The 17,531-nt window shown below is 43.6% G+C and overlaps 1 protein-coding gene across 1 annotated transcript in view; it reads left to right on the top strand.

Moving 5' to 3' along the window:
* The window catches only part of LOC311004926 (uncharacterized protein), a 182,946-nt gene that overhangs the window by 32,242 nt on the left and 133,173 nt on the right, over window positions 1–17,531 (top strand). Inside the window, exons 10-11 of the mRNA XM_083997151.1 lie at window positions 43–1,771; window positions 3,511–4,712. Of these exons, the coding sequence (XP_083853277.1) occupies window positions 43–1,771; window positions 3,511–3,516 (1,735 nt within the window). The 3' untranslated portion in view covers window positions 3,517–4,712. The remainder of the gene's footprint in view (window positions 1–42; window positions 1,772–3,510; window positions 4,713–17,531) is intronic.

Below are 17,531 nucleotides of genomic sequence, written 5' to 3'. Positions count from 1 at the left end.
GTAACGTGTAACGACTGTTTTTTGCTCCTTCTCTCCTCCCAGGAACTCCGAGGGCGAGGAGTACCTGCGTCAGCGGCGGCTGCAGATTCCCTTCAACTTCACCACGGGCGAGGGCGTCCTCTACAACTCCGGCCCCACCATCGACGTCACCGAGTTCCAGTTCAACAAGCTGTTCAGCGACACCGAGGTGAAGAAGGACACGCCGCAGCCCACCTCGCTGGTGGACTGCTTCCTGCGGCAGGACGAGGCGGCGTACACGCAGCCCGTGGAGCGGCCGCTGCCCACGGACCGCGTGTTCATGGACTCGCGCGCGCTGGTCAGCATCGGCAGCGACGCGTGGCAGGAGGGCGGCGCGGTGGCGACCACGGGGGAGCCGGCCGTGATGAAAGACGAGGCCAAGCAGTCGGTGATGGAGGTGATCGACAGTTTGGAGAAGATGGCGCAGAGCGGCGACTTCGGCGAGGCGCTGCAGGGCCTGGAGATGGACGACGGCGAGCTGATCGAGTGGGAGAACGCGCTGAAGCGGGCGAGCCAGGAGGACGACCACCGGAACAGCGTGCGCTCCGACCTGGACAGCATCCTCGCCAACGACGTCTTCGACTTCATCGACACGGTGCTGTTCAAGGAGAAGGGGCCGGACGCCAGCCCGCCCAGCTGCCTCACCGCCGCCGCCGCCATCAACAACAACGACATTCACCACCACTCGCCGACCGCTCTCTTCACGGCCAATCAGCTGTTGGAGCCGCAGCTGTTCCCCACGCCGAGCCCCGAGCACGCCTTCTCTCCCATGGAGGGGGTCTTCGCCCACCAGCAGCAGGACGCCGCACGAGGCCTGTTGGAGTCTCAGGCGTTCGGCGGCAGCCAGAAACTGTCCCACCGCGGTCCGCTGTTAGCCCCGCCCCCCAACGCCGCCGCCGCCGGCCTGCCCCCCCTGCAGCAGCTGCAGCTCCAGGACATTTTCAGCCCGTCCATCGAGCTGCCAGAGCTCACGCTGCCTGACGCCGCCGCCGCCGCTGCCCCTTTCCAGTCCTGTGGGCCGGTTCCCATCAGCCACCTGGGCATCTCCGGACAGCGTCTTCCTCCCGCTGCGCTGGCGGCCAACGGGCAGCTGCTGCACAACTCTGTCCAACAACCAAACAACAATGTAGCAGCAGCAGCAGCCGGCGGTGGCATCCTGGACATTTTGCCGCCGCTGATCCCCTGTAACGACTTAAGTTCCACTGCGCCGAACATCCCCGTTCCCTTCGCCGCCACGGGCCACCGCCTGCAGCCGTGGCAGCAGAGCCAGAAGCTGCAGCACGCCGGCATCGTGCAGAACGGACACGAGCCGATGCCGATGCCGATGCCAGCGGCGTGTCACGGCCAAACCCCGGAGAGCCAAACATTCCCACACGCTGCCGCCACCGCCGCCGCCGGGCTGTGGCCTCGCGGCGCCGTGGCCAGACTGAACCACCCTCAGCAGGGCGGGCTGGCGTGCGGCCAGGCGGCCTCTCACAACAGCTGCATGTTCGACCAGCACTTTTCTTCTTCCTCCGGCCCTGCGGCAGCGGCGGCGATGGGCGGCGGCGACATGCTGGCGCTGTCCGGGTCGTCGGGGGACGGCGTGTTCTCGGAGCAGACGCCTCTGCAGGGATCCTGCTGCTTCCAGTGGAGCCGCTGTGAACCGGCGGTGGGTTCCTCAGCCGTGAACCAGGAGAACGGCGGCAGCGTCATGTTCTCCGGAGAACACGCACTCAACATTCAGCACTACCTGGACAACAGACAGACACAGGTGGGACACGGAGACACCGCGGACGGAGAGGACATAAAAAAAAAGATGAATTATTGTTTTCAGGCCAGAATCAAACAAACAGTTATTTTATTGGTAGCTCGCTGATTTTTTAATCAATTTATAAAAGGGATAGTTCAACATTTTGGCAAATTGGCCCATTGCCATAAGTAGTAATAGTTTTAGGAGTAGGTTCGTTACCTTTAATTGTCGGTGCAAGCTACTTTTAGAACGGCGGAGCAGAGCCGTGAGCTGCTCAGAGCTACGCTACGGAGGCTAATGGGATTTCTTGGTTTCCCTCATCAAACTCATCAAATACACAATCCAACAACTCCAAAACGCTCTGGTGGACAAGTTGTGACCTGCACATTCACCACGCTATGAGATGATAACAGAGAGTTACTAGACAGAGTTGTTGTAGAGGTAAATGCAGAGACTGCTTGATGAAAAACTGCCCCCGACGGGAACGCGCATCAGCTGTTTGCATGAATTTACCTCTAAAGCTACTCTGACGTTCCATTATTATTTAGTAAGTAAGTAAAACTTTATTTATATAGCACCCCCAGTGCTTCACAGTATGGAAAAAAAGACATTCAATCACACAAATATTATAAAACGCATTTGGATCTTATACACAGTATAGTTTAGATATGTACAATGTACAGTGGTAAATCGGCAGTGGGAAAAACTCCTAACATTTAAAGATGTGTTTTTAACTGACCCTTGAAACTGTCAACAGACCGGACTGATCTCAGATCGGGTGGGAGCGCATTCCACAGCCTAGGGGCCACTGCCCCAAAAGACCGGTCCCCCTTTGTTTTTAGCCGGGTCCGAGGGACTGACCGGAGGCCCTGGTCAGATGACCTCAAGGACCGGCTGGGGGTGTGTGGTGGTGAATGAGGTCGCAGATGTAACTAGGGGCGTGGCCGTGGAGGGCTTTATAAGTGAGTAGCAGCACCTTGAACTGAATTCGGAACGGGACAGGTACAGTAACCACTGCATTTCATAGCGTGGTGAATGTGCAGGTCACAACTTGTCCACCAGAGCGTTTTGGAGTTGTTGGATTGTGTATTTGATGAGGGAAACCAAGAAATCCCATTAGCCTCTGTAGCGTAGCTCTGAGCAGCTCACGGCTCTGCTCCACCGTTCTAAAAATAGCTTGCACCGACAATTAAAGGTAACGAACCTACTCCTAAAACTATAGGTATTATGGCAATGGGCCAGTTTACCAAAATGTTGAACTATCCCTTTAAGTCAAGATGATATTGGAATATACTGTATAAGAAATGTACAGTTTTCTGGAGCACAAAGTGACGTTGTCAGATTTTCATTCCTCATTGTCAATTTATTTTATTCTCAAAGAGAATAAACAGAACATTCTTCATATGTGATAAACAGGAAACAGAAAACTTTTAGTTAATTAGTCAATTATGAAGACGGTTGATACATTTTCTATTAGTTACTTTACTAGATTTTAATCATCACATTAGATATGATGAATAAACAAAACCTGAAAAACAAAAAAATTACTTTGAAATGTTAAAAGTGTTAAAGGAAAAAGCTTCAGTTTAGATAAAAGTTGAATTTAATTCATCACAGACTTGACTCTGCATCAATAAAACGTATCAATTTTAATTTTTGTTAACTGTCGCTGCTCACAAACAAGTTATTTTACAGATTTTCTTCCTTTTGTGTGAAATAATCCTAATTTATTCTCTCTGACTCTCTTCTCTGTTGAGCAGGATTAAAGACTCCTGAGCTGAGCTCCTGTTCGTGATGTAGCTACGCACCTGACAGAGCAGAGTCGAGTCCTGTCGTCGCCGCCGCCGCCGCCACCGCTGCTGCTGCTGCTGCTGCATCGACTCCAGCAGCAGGAACGAGACGCAGTAAAGTTTGCCTGTATCAGTGCTTATCCTCTCTCTCTCAGACGCTTATACTGTCATGTGTTGTTGTTTTTTTGTGTTTTGTCATATTTACTTTGTCCAGTCTAAATGTGTTTAAATGCTGTTGCTTGTCAGTTCCCAGTGAAGATACACTATGATGATAAAAAGTTAATAATAATAATAATAGTAGTAATGAAGTATAAAGCTGCGAGTGAGTGCGTGCACCAGGATGGAGCTTGAGGCTTCGCTCAAGTGAATCCAACGAGCCAAAGAAATATGTTTTTATAAGGGAAACTTTCAGCCATTTAGATTCACACACATCCTGAAACCACAGCTGCACCAACAACACAACAATATTTCTACAGATCAAATCATGGATAATAAGAAAAAAGAATCTGTAAATGTGTATAAATACAGTCTGTAATGATACTGTATGTCTTATTTTGTTGCAGTAGCAGGTCTGACAGATCTGTCAGTGTGTTTGTCTGTGTGCAGTATCAATGTGTCTCTGCAGAGGATCCAGAGTCGTGGTTCAGCTTCTCTCTGATTCGCTGCGTCGCTGTTTTCTGTCTCGGTGAAGTATTTTTTTACTAAAACTGAACATAATAAGCAAAACGCATCGATTTGAACGCACCGCTGCTAATTAATTAAGACCCGTGCTCGTTCTGCAAAGCAACGCCGCTAATGATGCATACGTCACACACACACACACACACACACACACACACATAGCAATCTCTGTGGCAGTTACATGACACGGCTCTACACCCCCCTTCACCCCATCTGCCCCCCTCCCTCCCTCCCTCCCAACATTAGCAACTGAAGAAACCACTTCACATGTTCATGAGATCAGTAACGAAAAGCTCAAAGCTGCGTTCACAGGACGCCACCTTCTTGAACGATGCAACCAATCAAACAGCTACAGCTACCTAAGCTAAAACTTAACGATGCGTTCAGGCGCTCTTCTTTAACTTGTAAGTCAGAGGCTCCACAGGGTTGTTGTTTTTTGTACTCAAACAGACTAAATGAGAGATTAGTTTAGTTTAGTTTAGTTTAGTTTAGTTTAGTTTATTATGGATCCCCATTAGTCCTCACCTTGGTAAGGACTATTCTTCCTGGGGTCCAGACACTCATATGTGACAATCAAGACATTATACAATAAAATTACAGAATTAAATAAATGAAAAAAACAAAAATGAAACAAAATTTAAAAATATGTAAACTGTGTGATGTTCAGTAACAGTCAGTGCACAAGTGTCTCAGGAAGTGACATTTCTATAAATGTGTGATGGACAAGTAGAGTGCGAGATAAGAAGGTGACGGCTGTTTGTAACGCGTTGCCGTGGTGACGGAAATCAGAGATGACTCAGCAGCATTGAATACTTCACAGGAACTACCAACTTCTTTAGGAAAGAAGAACTAACTTTATGATATCAGATGATGAGGCGTTTATATGAAATGAGTCATTTCAGCACCACGGCTTCATCGTGACACTGAGGGAGGACGGTCAGTTTGTTCTGGAAGTGGAAAAATCAATTACTAATCAATGAAACTGCTAAAACAGAATTGATTATCAATGAAAGGACTGTTAAATATGATAAAAATATAATAATTCTTAACATTTTAGACATTTGGATGTAGAATTTACATCATCACGTAGTCTTATATATGTCTATATGGAGACAGGAAACAGAGCTATAACATGTAGAATGAAAAGAAACAAAAACATGTGTTAAATGAATTCACCCATCAGCACATTATCTCAATAAGGAGCTTGTTTTCTGGTCGGCCATGTGTCCTCCAGCTGGTCTAAATGTTTCATGTGAATATCCAAATTAATCTTTGTACATGATATTCCACATGTAATAAATCAATATCTGCCTTTTACTCGACTAAACCAATAAAAAAAAAACAAATGAAACTCATTTTCTACTCCAACCGACCAAACGCTTCATATGACAAGATCTCAGCGAAGGGATCTCAAATAAACCAGGATTTTGTGCCTCAATATTTTAATTCCATTTATTCCACATCATGTAGGGATAAAAATGTGAAATCGACTGACTTTTACAGGATGTACTGAAGTGCGCCTGAACACATCCCCACCCTGGCTGACTGGACGCTGTCAGCCTGTAACTCTGTAGCTGTTGTTGACTTCAAAGGCTTGCATCTCTAAACTGCAGATGAATAACAAACACCTCCACACACACACACACACACACACACACACACACACACAGTTTTGCTGCACAGTCTACACCTGCCTCTCTCAGACAGATGCATGTGAATTGATTTGCAGCAGTATTCACACACACACACACACACACACCCCTCCTCTCCCTCTCCCGTATTGTGTGACCTTGCGCGAGGACGTTCCCACACTGAGCCGTCTACAGTGAAACCCTATAATCGTCCTCGTGCCCTTCTCTCGTGCTCAAACCGGCAGCTGAAAAGTGTCTCTGCATAAACCTATCTGTGCCTCCGTGTATAAAAGCTTCTCAGCGTTTTTCTTTTTTGTTTTTTGTTTTTTTTTCCTCAGTAGTTCTTGTTCAATCCGAGGCGAGGTGCACTAACGTAAGGGAAGCCGCCGCCGCGTCCGCTCAAGTGTCCTCTCTGTTAAAATGAAAAACCTTTGTTTCCTGAAGTGCATTTCAAGGCTCTGAGGAATTTCTTCAAGTCCAAGTTTTATTTCTTTATTTTGTTTTTTTTCTTCCATTCACATAAACGTCCTACACAGTGGAAACAAGGGAAGACGTCGGCAGCGACACGTCTCTGCAGAGATATTGTTATTAAACGTGTTTTCATTAATGGACATTGAGTATTTCATATTTCAAGAACATGTCTCTCAGTGCGTTCAGATCATATTTACTCTATGTGTCTGTTTCCTGTTTACGCTCGTCAGTCTCTTCAGTTGTGGTTCTTCCTTTTTTTTTTTTTTTGTCTTTTGTCTTTTATCTGATTCTCTCCAGATGTTTGTAATAGCCACACTACAAAAACAACATTTTACAAAAGAGAAAAAGAAAAAGAAAAAAAAACAGATTTCATTCAGATTAACCTGAGCTAGGACAAGCATTAACGTGCGTGCTCCTGCTGCACTGTGGGAAATCAACTCAGTATTTCACCTTTTTTTTCTTAAGAAACTATTGTTGGAAATATCATAAAGAGAAAAAAAAGAAACACCTAAGTCTCAGGGCGCAGGTTAATCTCCTCCCTTGGTTTCTCGTTGTTATCCTACGTTGTGATGGAGACGTCTCCTCGAGGACCTTCGGGATGAATCGTCCTGTGGAGACTGAGAGGATTTACAGAGGACGGATTATTAATGATGTTGGACTTGTCATAAACCAGAAGCCACTATGAAAAAAAACCTGGAGCCAAATGTTTGATTCACAGTGGTGTTGATATTTTTAAACTAACATGTGCCTTTACCGTTGCCATATTTCTGTTATTTGTTTTAAAAAAAACAAACAAAAAAAACAAAAACAAATCACAACTATTCACTTCAATGTAATCCACTTTTATTTAGCCAAGTAGTTATCCTATCAATATCATAATATATGTTAAATATAAATAAATAACCAGCCTTTGTCTACTGTTCAATGCTTTTTCATAAATACATGTGTGCAATGATTATAAAAACTGTGTTTGGCTCATTATTTTATTATACAGTCAAGTGTGGAGCTCCAGTAACAACAGATCGGTGTTAGCCAATCAGAAAAGAGGGATTCTGAGACTCTCTTCTGATTGGCTGACTGTTTTCTGAGTGATCCAATCAAAAATAGAGCAGATTTCAGAATAAAACACTCAGAGAAACCAAATCCTGCAAGTTGGTTGTTGGATGGTGGGTCCAGGTGGTGAGGGGGCGGGGCTTTGTTGTGACGTCACAAAGTGACAGGAAGTCCTGACGGCTGGTTTTAAGGCTCAGTTTCTGAATACAGGCTGTGTGCATTTCTCTGTGGACTGAGGCTTTGATACTTTCACAGTATTAATATAGAACCTAGAGCTGCTTTATAATCACACTACACATGCACATCTACCTTTATATGGTATGGAGCTTGAATACAAACATCTACCTTTATACTGTATGGAGCTTTAACACAAACATCTACCTTTAAACTGTATGGAGCTTTAATACAAACATCTACCTTTATACTGTATGGAGCTTTAATACAAACATCTACCTTTATACTGTATGGAGCTTTAATACAAACATCTACCTTTATTTTGAAGGAGCTTTAATACAAACATCTACCTCTATTCTGTATGGAGCTTTAATACAAACATCTACCTTTATTTTGAAGGAGCTTTAATACAAACATCTACCTTATACTGCATGGAGCTTTAATACAAACAAACATCTGCTTTTATTTTGAAGGAGCTTTAATACAAACATCTACCTTTATATCGTATGGAGCTTTAATACAAACATCTGCCTTTATTTTGAAGGAGCTTTAATACAAACATCTACCTTTATTTTGAAGGAGCTTTAATACAAACATCTACCTTTATACTGGAGCTTTAAAACAGAGTCTATTGGCTTGTTTACTCTGTATATTGAGTATAAACTGGAGTCCTTGATGGACACAGTTATAAATCTTCACCTCGCTTCACCTTGAGTCGTGTTTACGAACAGAACTGGGTCAGTTGTTGTTTTTTCTTTAAGTTGTGTGAGTCTGTGCTGAGCTCTGATCACAAACACATGACTGTGACAGTCAGTCGCTTCGTATCTGTAACTCTGTTGGACGCAGCACAGCAGCAGCGACTGGTGGAAAGCACAACAAATGTGTGTGTGAACTGAGGCGACCCCTTGCTTCTCCACAGGGACGGACCGAGCCAGAACAGAACAACACCAGTGATAAAAATAGAGTTTACACTGGTGAAGCTTCCTAGTGCAGCAGCAGCAGCAGCAGCAGCAGCATTTGTTCTAGTCTGGGCCCTTATAAACAGATTTTAATGCATGAAGTTGGACACAGCAGAAACTTTTCTCTCTCTCTGCTTCAATTAATCCCTCTTTCTTTCTCCAAGGTGGCAGATAAAACAGAGGCATTGATCCACTTTTATTAAACAAGGACAATGCACATTATCAGCGTGATTAAAATGTAAATGTGCTCCTGGCTTCCTGCCTCTCCTTTCCATCAGCCTCCGGGGCTCAGAGGGGAAGCAGGATTTAGACAAGACAGGGAGGAGACTCATCCCCTACCCTCCACTCCACTCTCCTCTCCTCTCCTCTCCTCTCCTCCACTCTCCTCTCCTCTCCTCTGTCCTCGCTCCTCTGTCCTCGAGCCTGTGACCCAGAAATCAAAATGAGGATGTTCCACTCCCTTAAACGTGTCTCAGAAGGAGAGAGGAGTCGTTCACAGTGAGTGAGGAGGCGTAGCCGAGGCCCTGCGAGGACGATTCGTTTTCACCGTGGGAACTGCAGCTTCTGAGTTTCTCCCCTTTTCTTTTCTTTTTTTTTTTGGGACTGATATTGAAATGATGACAGATTAATTAATACAGAAGAAAAAACAAGTGCTAATCAACTAATGAATCATTCAAAAATGCCAAATATTTATTTATTTTTGATGTTATAATTAATATTATAATTAATTATCTTTGTTTTTTGGGGGGAGGGGCTTAGAGTTGATCGTAAAAAAAAAAGTAATTTAGACTTTAGGAAATGTAATTAGAGACACTTTCACCAGCAGGTCAAACAATTAACCAAGAGAATAATCATGAGATTAATCAATGATGACGATCATCGTGGAGACAGAAGAGGAGGAGGTGTGAGGCTGTGACGTCATTACAGTTTTAATTTCCAAGAAAAGAAAAGATGAGTTGTGTGTGAAACGTGGATGATGGATGAGTGTTTCAACTTGCTCTGTCTGCTGAGGGGAAGATGAGAGGATGAGAGGAGGAAGGAGGAAGGGAGAGGGAGAGCAGTGATGGTCTGTATCCACCAGAGGGCGCTCTCCCCTCCAGCTCAGATCCACTGTTACACATCAGCGAGTGACATCAAACCAGCATCTGCATGAATAATAATGTGGTTTCTACAAACCAGAACTTTTAGCTGCATTTACATGACAATAAGATTTAACGGTGCCTGTGTTTTAGAGACATATTGTGCATCAGTACAAGAGCACACACAGATTAGGCCTATTACCATTATTAAAGTTAGCAGCACCAGTAGAATTAACAAATGAACAACAACCATAAAGATATATGTCAGTTAAGGTTTACAATATCAGATAACAAGTACCATTAGGAGAAGGGAACAGCACACAAAATCAATATTTCAAAAAATACTGGAAGAGGAAGAAGATGGAGAAGGAGGGGAGTAAGTAATAAATAACATTCTGTTATGCTTTTGTATGTTTCAAATGTTTTGTCTCCTGTCCTTATATGTTTTGTGTTTCATCTTGACTATATTGTAAATGAGGTTACGCCTCAGTATATCTCCGAGTTTAAGTAAAGGTTATGAAATGAAATGAAATTAGTGTAAATGAATAAATGCATAAGCATAAAGAAGATGGAATTATAGAGTAAAGGGTAAATTAAATGAGTCAATAAATTCGTCTTTATGTAAAAAAAAAAAAAAAAAAATCTACATGAGTTTCCACCTGCAACTTGTTCAGACTGTGGGTTCAGTTCATCAACTCATTAGTTCTTCTGCCCCCTAGTGGCCAAGACACACAGACACATCAACACCTGCAGGTTCAACAGCTCAACTGGTGATGATGATGAAAGACAAACATTTGTATAGATATTTATTCATTTATATTTATATATTGAAATGTTTTGTATTTTTATTCATTTATCTTGTATTTTTAATAAAACGACTTAAACAGACACTGATCCAGATCAGATCCTGGGCTCAGTTTTAGTTCATCTCTCTCTCTTATCACCCGTTTGGCTTCAGTTCAGTGTGTTTTTCAGACCCAGTCGTCCTGGCAGCTGCCCACATGTCACTAAGTGGAGCGGGTACAAGGAGAAGACGTTCTCCATCCATACACACATCAAACTGAGCTGGGTGTTTTTTCCTGTAAAGCTCTGTGCTGCTGAGTACACGCTCACCCCCCGCAGGCCTGGTACACTACAGGACGACCTTGACCAGCAGCCACACACACACACACACACACACACACACACACACACACTGAGAGAAAAGACCACAGCTCTCTGTCTCTGTCTCTCTGTGTGTTCGTCGACGTTGTGCCGAGCTCAGAGCATGAAAAACACATTTAGTGCTGCGGTGTTGTCGCTCCCCGAGGACGCACCGCTGTGTCCAAACAAACACACAACCCACACATTGTCCTCCGTCCTCATGCTGCAGGCACGAAGGACGAGCTCCTACAGAGTCCTGCAGCAGCCGTGTGGTGGTGTGTTGTTTACAGGTCGATACACTGACTGACTGAGAGGAAACTCAGAGTCTGAAGGAAACTCAGACACGACTGCGTTTGATGCTGAATGGAAAACAACAACGATATAGAAACATCCAGGATCAACTGCTTCTATTTGTACCTATGAGTTATATTAGGGCAGGTTGTGTTCAGGTGTCTCATTCATATGGTTTGTGCAGTGTTGACATTCAAGGGGGGAAAAAAGCCTAAATTAAAGGGAAAAAATTTCACTCATTATCTACTCACCCTCATGTGGACTAAGGGCTGGGAGAAGTTTCAGAGTCCTCCGTGCCTTCTCTGAGTTACCGGGGGTCTCGGCATAGCAGTGCATGTCCATATAACGGTTGCAAATGGATACCAACTGTCTTCGTAACAAAAAGACACACCAAAAAACATCCAAATACCTCCATGCTGCTCGTATGTAATGTCCGTCTTGTATTGAAGCCCCGAAATGCGAAATTGTTCAGAAAAAAATTAAATAAGTCTATATTTCAAGCTTGTTTGTAGCGGAAGCTCCTCTTCCTGGTTCGTCCAATTTGGATTACATACGAGCAGCATGGAGGTATTTGGATGTTTTTTGGTGTGTCTTTTTGTTACGAAGAAAAGTGGTATCCATTTGCAACCGTTATATGGACAATGCACTGCTACGCCGAGACCCCCTGTAACTCAGAGAAGCCACGGAGGACTCTGAAACTTCTCCCAGCCCTTAGTCGACATGAGGGTGAGTAGATAATGAGTGCAATTTGAATTTTGAGTGAACTATCCCTTTAACCCCTTTGATGATCCTTCAATTTGTACCACATCCATGACCCCTGGACAAAATTTAGACATCAGTTACTCCCAAAATATTTGTGATACATATAGAGCTGGGTCTTGACTAAACATGAAAATCATTTTTCACATGGGTTTCAAAATGTTTAACCCCTTCCTGGCCAGGTATTTTAGTGATAAAAAGAGATATCCAAAATCCCCTCGGTGAAAACTTCTGACTCTAATATGTCAACAAAATAAAACAAGAATTTTGAAAGGAGCTTTATTGTTCAGATTTCGGTTCTGGAAATTAGCGCATATTTCATTAGATATTGCCTCGTTTACATATTTAAACACAAAAATTTGACAAAACTTGTAATACAAAAAATATTTGTCTCAATGTGAGTAATAAACTTGGGAAGTTTCATGGTGATACCTGTTAGTTAAAATTTTTACTTTAAAATACATTAAAAAACCCATAGGCGGAGTAGAGGTGGACATTTTTGTCCACTTGAAAGGTCATGGGTGTCGTTAAAATACATTACAGGTCCATAAAATGGACTTTCATTCTGAAACTCGGGACATCCAGAGTTTACCCAAAGATACACCTCCTTGCCAAAAATCAAAACAAAAATGTCCAGGGGTAACAGGAGTCAGTGTGTCAGTCCTCTGGTCATGTGATGTGAAGACGTCGGTGTCGTCTTGAAAAGCAGGAAGTGAATTAACAGTGTCCGTGGTGCAGCGCAGCCTGTCAGCACGTTGGCCTAGTTTTCCTCCTCCATGAGTCGTGGGGGGTCTCCTGCACCCTGAGGCGTCTGATGTGGTCATGTGACTCACTGTATGTAATGTAATGTATGCATGTATCCCCATAGCTGCACATTTAGACATGTCTGAATCAGTCTGTACCTCCAGATCTCTGCTTCACACAAACCTGGAGCAGAACTGAGCTTGGTCGCTGATATAAAAGAGTAACTATGCAAGATTTTTACCTTTATTATGTTTAAATTAAACAGCTTTGGAGTAATTGTGATGGTTAAAAGACTTTATTGCAGCTGTCTTCAGTCGCTGAGGAACTCAAAGCTTTTTTGTTACGTGTCCAAAGAAACAAAGAGTCCATGATCAGTTTAAAGTGTTTATTGTAACAAAAATCAAAAAGAGCCAATAAGCAGTTATAGCAAATGGAAAAATACTGTGACTTTCAATAGATAATAATGATAACGGTGAGATGATAAGGTGAAATGAAGGTAAATTATTAGAGATTCTAGTTCTCTCCCTTTGTGTTCAAAGCTCCCGCCACCACACGCAATACGTAGGTAAAAGAAATAACCACACCCCATCAATGTGTCAACACAATGACGCAATCAATGCAATGACGTAAAACCTATGTAAAGGAACAGGCAAAATATATTTTGGCTCCTACAGACTTGTTCCAGGGAGAATGGAGGCACTCTGCCTTCCACCCAGCGTCTCTTGGCTGAAAACCAACTTTGTAAGATCAGAGCCTCCGACCCGGTGTCCCAGCTCTCGTCTGGGCACCGTAACCCGTAATCTATTGTTTATGATAGATAAGACTACACAAATATACACATGGTAACATGATATATGATGATGTTATCCACTGCTCCATAGATTGATTTCTCGCCACCAAAACAAATGCACATGGAGGAGAGGAGGATTAGCAACACAGAGGAGAAGAGACCAGATTTTCATAGTTCCCCTTTAAGTTACAACAAAGTGAAACAGCTTTAACATAAACATGATTGTATCCTCATCAGGGGTTTTAACAGACCATCATTTACTGAGCAGAGAATACTTCAACTCCTTCCTAATGGAGCTTCAATTGCATTTTAGAAACTTTTTTGTTACCATTACTTTATCCAACAATCACAATAAACACAATTGCTATTTTGTGGAATTTTAGAAATTTGATTTGTATTAGGCTATAAGCTAGGTTTTTAGTTTTGATCTTGTAGCTATTTCATATCATCTGGACAGTGTTTTAGTTTTTCTGTTTGTTTTGTTTGTGTTAAAATCATATTCATATTTATTTTTCAATAATATTTACTGGTTTATTTTATTGTAGGCCTAGTTATTTTATTCGTTTTTTATTCTTCCTGCTTTTCTTTTTTTCCTTTAAAAAAAAAAGTTTTTTGCCCCGCCCACTCGACTTACTTCCGGTTACTACTTCCGCAAATCTATCACGGCTAGCAAACACGAGCAAACAAGTCCGAGGAACTGATCGATCAAGTCACGTTTGTCAAGTGAAAGGTTTAACATGACACCAGGTGGTCACCATGGAGCACCAGGTAAAGAGCTAAAGAAAACGAGTCATTTATAATACGGTGGATAAGAAGAAGATTAATGAACGATGGCGCGAGGAGGAGGAGGAATCCGGAAGTTCGGCCATGAAATGAGCGCGTGGATGAGTGAAGTAGCTATAGGCTCGTTCGAGATGAGCCAGGCGTGTGCAGAATCGATCGCCGGTGACCAGCGCACAATGCATGCCGGTTAGATTTGTGTCCGACTTGATCCCGACTTGCTCTGACGTCATGCACGCGCCTGCAACGATAACCTCACGAGATCAAGGCGGCCGCAGTTTTTAGAGCCAGGCGCCGCAGTTGCTCTCCACCGACTGCTACCGCCTGCAGCCCCAGGGCATGATGGGAAACGCGCCGGATCACGAGCTGATTGGCTCTTAGTTAGGACTGCAAACACTAGTGTTGTTGTATAATGCTAGATTATATGAATCTCATGTTGTGGGCCTATACTGCTTAAAAAAATATTGTCCTGAGAAATATAGCCTAATGGTTATTTATTGGACAATTGCAGTACAGCATAAGAAATATACTTTGGTGACTTCCTGTTGACGGCGGCTGGAAACTGTCCGACTTGACTGCAGCTTTCTGTCACCGCCCCCTGCTGCTGCCGCCTGCTCTCGCCGACCGTCCAGACGAGGCGCAGTTCATCTCGAACGAGCCTTATGACATGGGCCCAGGTGAGCGATCAGCTGACGAGTTTCCATGACAACCAGAGGTGTCCTGGTTGGTTTTAATTATACTAAAGCTTCTTCTTCACCTGTTTCCTTCACTTCATCTGTTCATGGTGAATTAGACCGTGTGGCTGCAGCTCAGGTGAGTCAGTCAGTCAGTTAGCTACTCTCTCCATCACGTCTCCTTTAGTTCATTATATTTCCTCAAGTCATGTTTATATTTAATCACCTTCACATCTTTAAATGTCAAAATGGTGATCAACTAATTGTTTGTTGATTAACTTTCTTACATATGACCGACTGCTCTCTGCTCCTCTAGCCTACTTCCATTTTAATCTTCAGGTTGATCATTTATAGCCTTTATCAGGACTTTGATGTTTATAGGCTAATTGAAAATGCATCTTCTCTGAAGTCAAGAACCAATTGGAGAAAATAAAAACTCAATAGGCCTAAATAAAACTCAACTCGTCCTGCAGAGTTTACAACACCTGAACAATTTATGATTGATCAATATTTAGATAGGCCTATTTAGAGATCAGGGCCATCGATGACTGATAGTATGAAGCTGATGTCTTTATTATTTTTCCTTTTCTCTCTTGATTAGGATCAAATAACAAGTAAGATGCATTGACACTAAATGCCTCAAGTTTCTAACTGATCAGTTGGACGACTGATTCAGTCTGTCACCATATGGGCCTTTTTATGGCAGACATGTTGACTGAAAATAGACTTTAGACTTTATTGTCCCTTATTAGGGAAATTCTTGTTCACATAATCTCAAGCAAGGTGGGAACAGACATAAGACATGAGTGAACACATTTAAAGGACAATTCCAGGCAAATTCAACCTGGGGCTCTAGTTTCCTAATATTTTAGGTCTAAAAGAATGAATCTGAAGATTTTCTTTTTAACATCTCCTGTTCTGCAGTAGTTGTGTCTGTCCCTGCATCGCCACAGCAGCGTAGAATGAGAGTGGACGGATCTTTGGCTGTTCTGGCTGTTCACATCCCACAAAACCGCAACGTCAGATGGCTTCAAACATACACCGAAGGGTTTGTTTACTTCAAGAAAGCCGACATGTTTGTAAACGGAGCTGTAATACAGTCTTCCAAAGTCAAAGTCAAGTTGACGCGCTCAGTATAGGCTACTTACAGGTAAAATAAACAATATCCACACTTCCTCTCACTGCTACAAAGACATTGTGGCTCTGAGTTGATATTCCTTTGTTGATAAAACAAACAGGAGATTCAGTCGACCTGTAAGTGAGACGGTCAACTTGACTCTCATGCGAGACTTTGTATTAAAGCTCCGTTTACAAACATGTTGCTTTCTTGAAGTAAACAAACCCTGCAGTGTATGTTTGAAGACATCTGACGTTGTCTGTGGAGAAAAATTGCATCTTTGGGGGGATGTAAACAGCCTAAGATCCGTCCGCTCCCATTCTACGCTGCTGTGGCCATGTGGGGACAGACCGAACTACTGCAGAACAGGAGACATTACAAAGGAAATCTTCAGATTCATTCATTCATTTCATTTTTACAACAGTTTGTCTCAAAGGGCTTTACATGGCATAACAACATCCTCTGCCCTTACATCCACTGAGAAAAAAACTCCATAGAAAACCCTTTTAGCAGGGGGAAATGGAGAAACCTCAGGGTGAGCAACAGAGGAGGGATCCCTCACCCAGGACGGGCAGACGTGCAATAGATGTAAACAGTAAACAGTGTAAATGTAAACAGACAAGAAAACAGTTTATAACACAGAATGTTGGAAACATGGAAACTAGAGCCCCAGGATTTGACTGGAATTGTCCTTTAACAACAATCTACAAGAGAAAAAGAAGAATCCACACTCTGAAATCACATAACAAAAATCACACAATAAAATTAAATCAATAAAATCATTTATATATTGAAAAATAGGCTATATATAAATATAAATAAAAAATAAAACTCAATTTAAAAAAAAAAGTAAATCACATAACAGAAGAACATCATGATGACTGTAGCAGCTCCATCAGTTCACCTCCTCCACGTCACTCGGGGCCCTCAGCAGGTGTGGCCCCGGCAGGTGGGGGGTTATGGGGGGGGGGGGGGGGGGGCTGAGAGACTTCACTACATAATTGAACAGTCTAACCCCTGACCCACATTCATCCCGGGCCACTGCGGGCTCAGCTCAGCTCAGCTCGGCTCGGAGCAGCAGCCCCTCACTCCACCGGCTCCCTCTCTCTGCGCGCTGATTGGTCAGCTGCAGCGGCTCGGGAGGGCGCCGGCGTGAACGCGCCTGGCCTGTGTTTCCAGGAGACTCTCCATCGTGCCCGCGCACACGTCTCTATGCGTGTGTTGCTCCCCAAACTAAAAAACTACATAAGAAGCTTCTCTGGGCGCGCTCCCGTTGGAAATCTGTGTCGGGGCGTGCCCGCCGGTGGAATGCGCGCACCTGCTGCTCCCTCCCTCCTCTCCTCCTCCCTCCCTCCTCCTCCCCCCTCCTCTTCTTTGCAGCTCTGCTCCGGCGCTAATTGGAGAGCTCCGCCGATGTAGATTATCAAATATAATACTTGAAGCTTTTTTGCTGCGTTCACGTGAAGTAGGAGTTTGTTTTGAGTTGACGGAGCGCGTGCAGCGAGGATGAGGAGGGTGTCCGCGCGCCTTCACTGATCAGCTCATCCTTTTCTTTTTTATTATTATTATTATTTTTTAGCTATTTCTTCTTCTTCTTCTTGTTCACCGGGATGAAAACACAAGCTCGGAACAAGTTGATGTTGTC

The sequence above is a fragment of the Trachurus trachurus genome (assembly GCF_905171665.1).
Source record: "Trachurus trachurus genome assembly, chromosome: 21".
NCBI classification, from domain to species: domain Eukaryota; kingdom Metazoa; phylum Chordata; class Actinopteri; order Carangiformes; family Carangidae; genus Trachurus; species Trachurus trachurus.
This window is presented reverse-complemented; position numbering and strand designations above follow the sequence as displayed.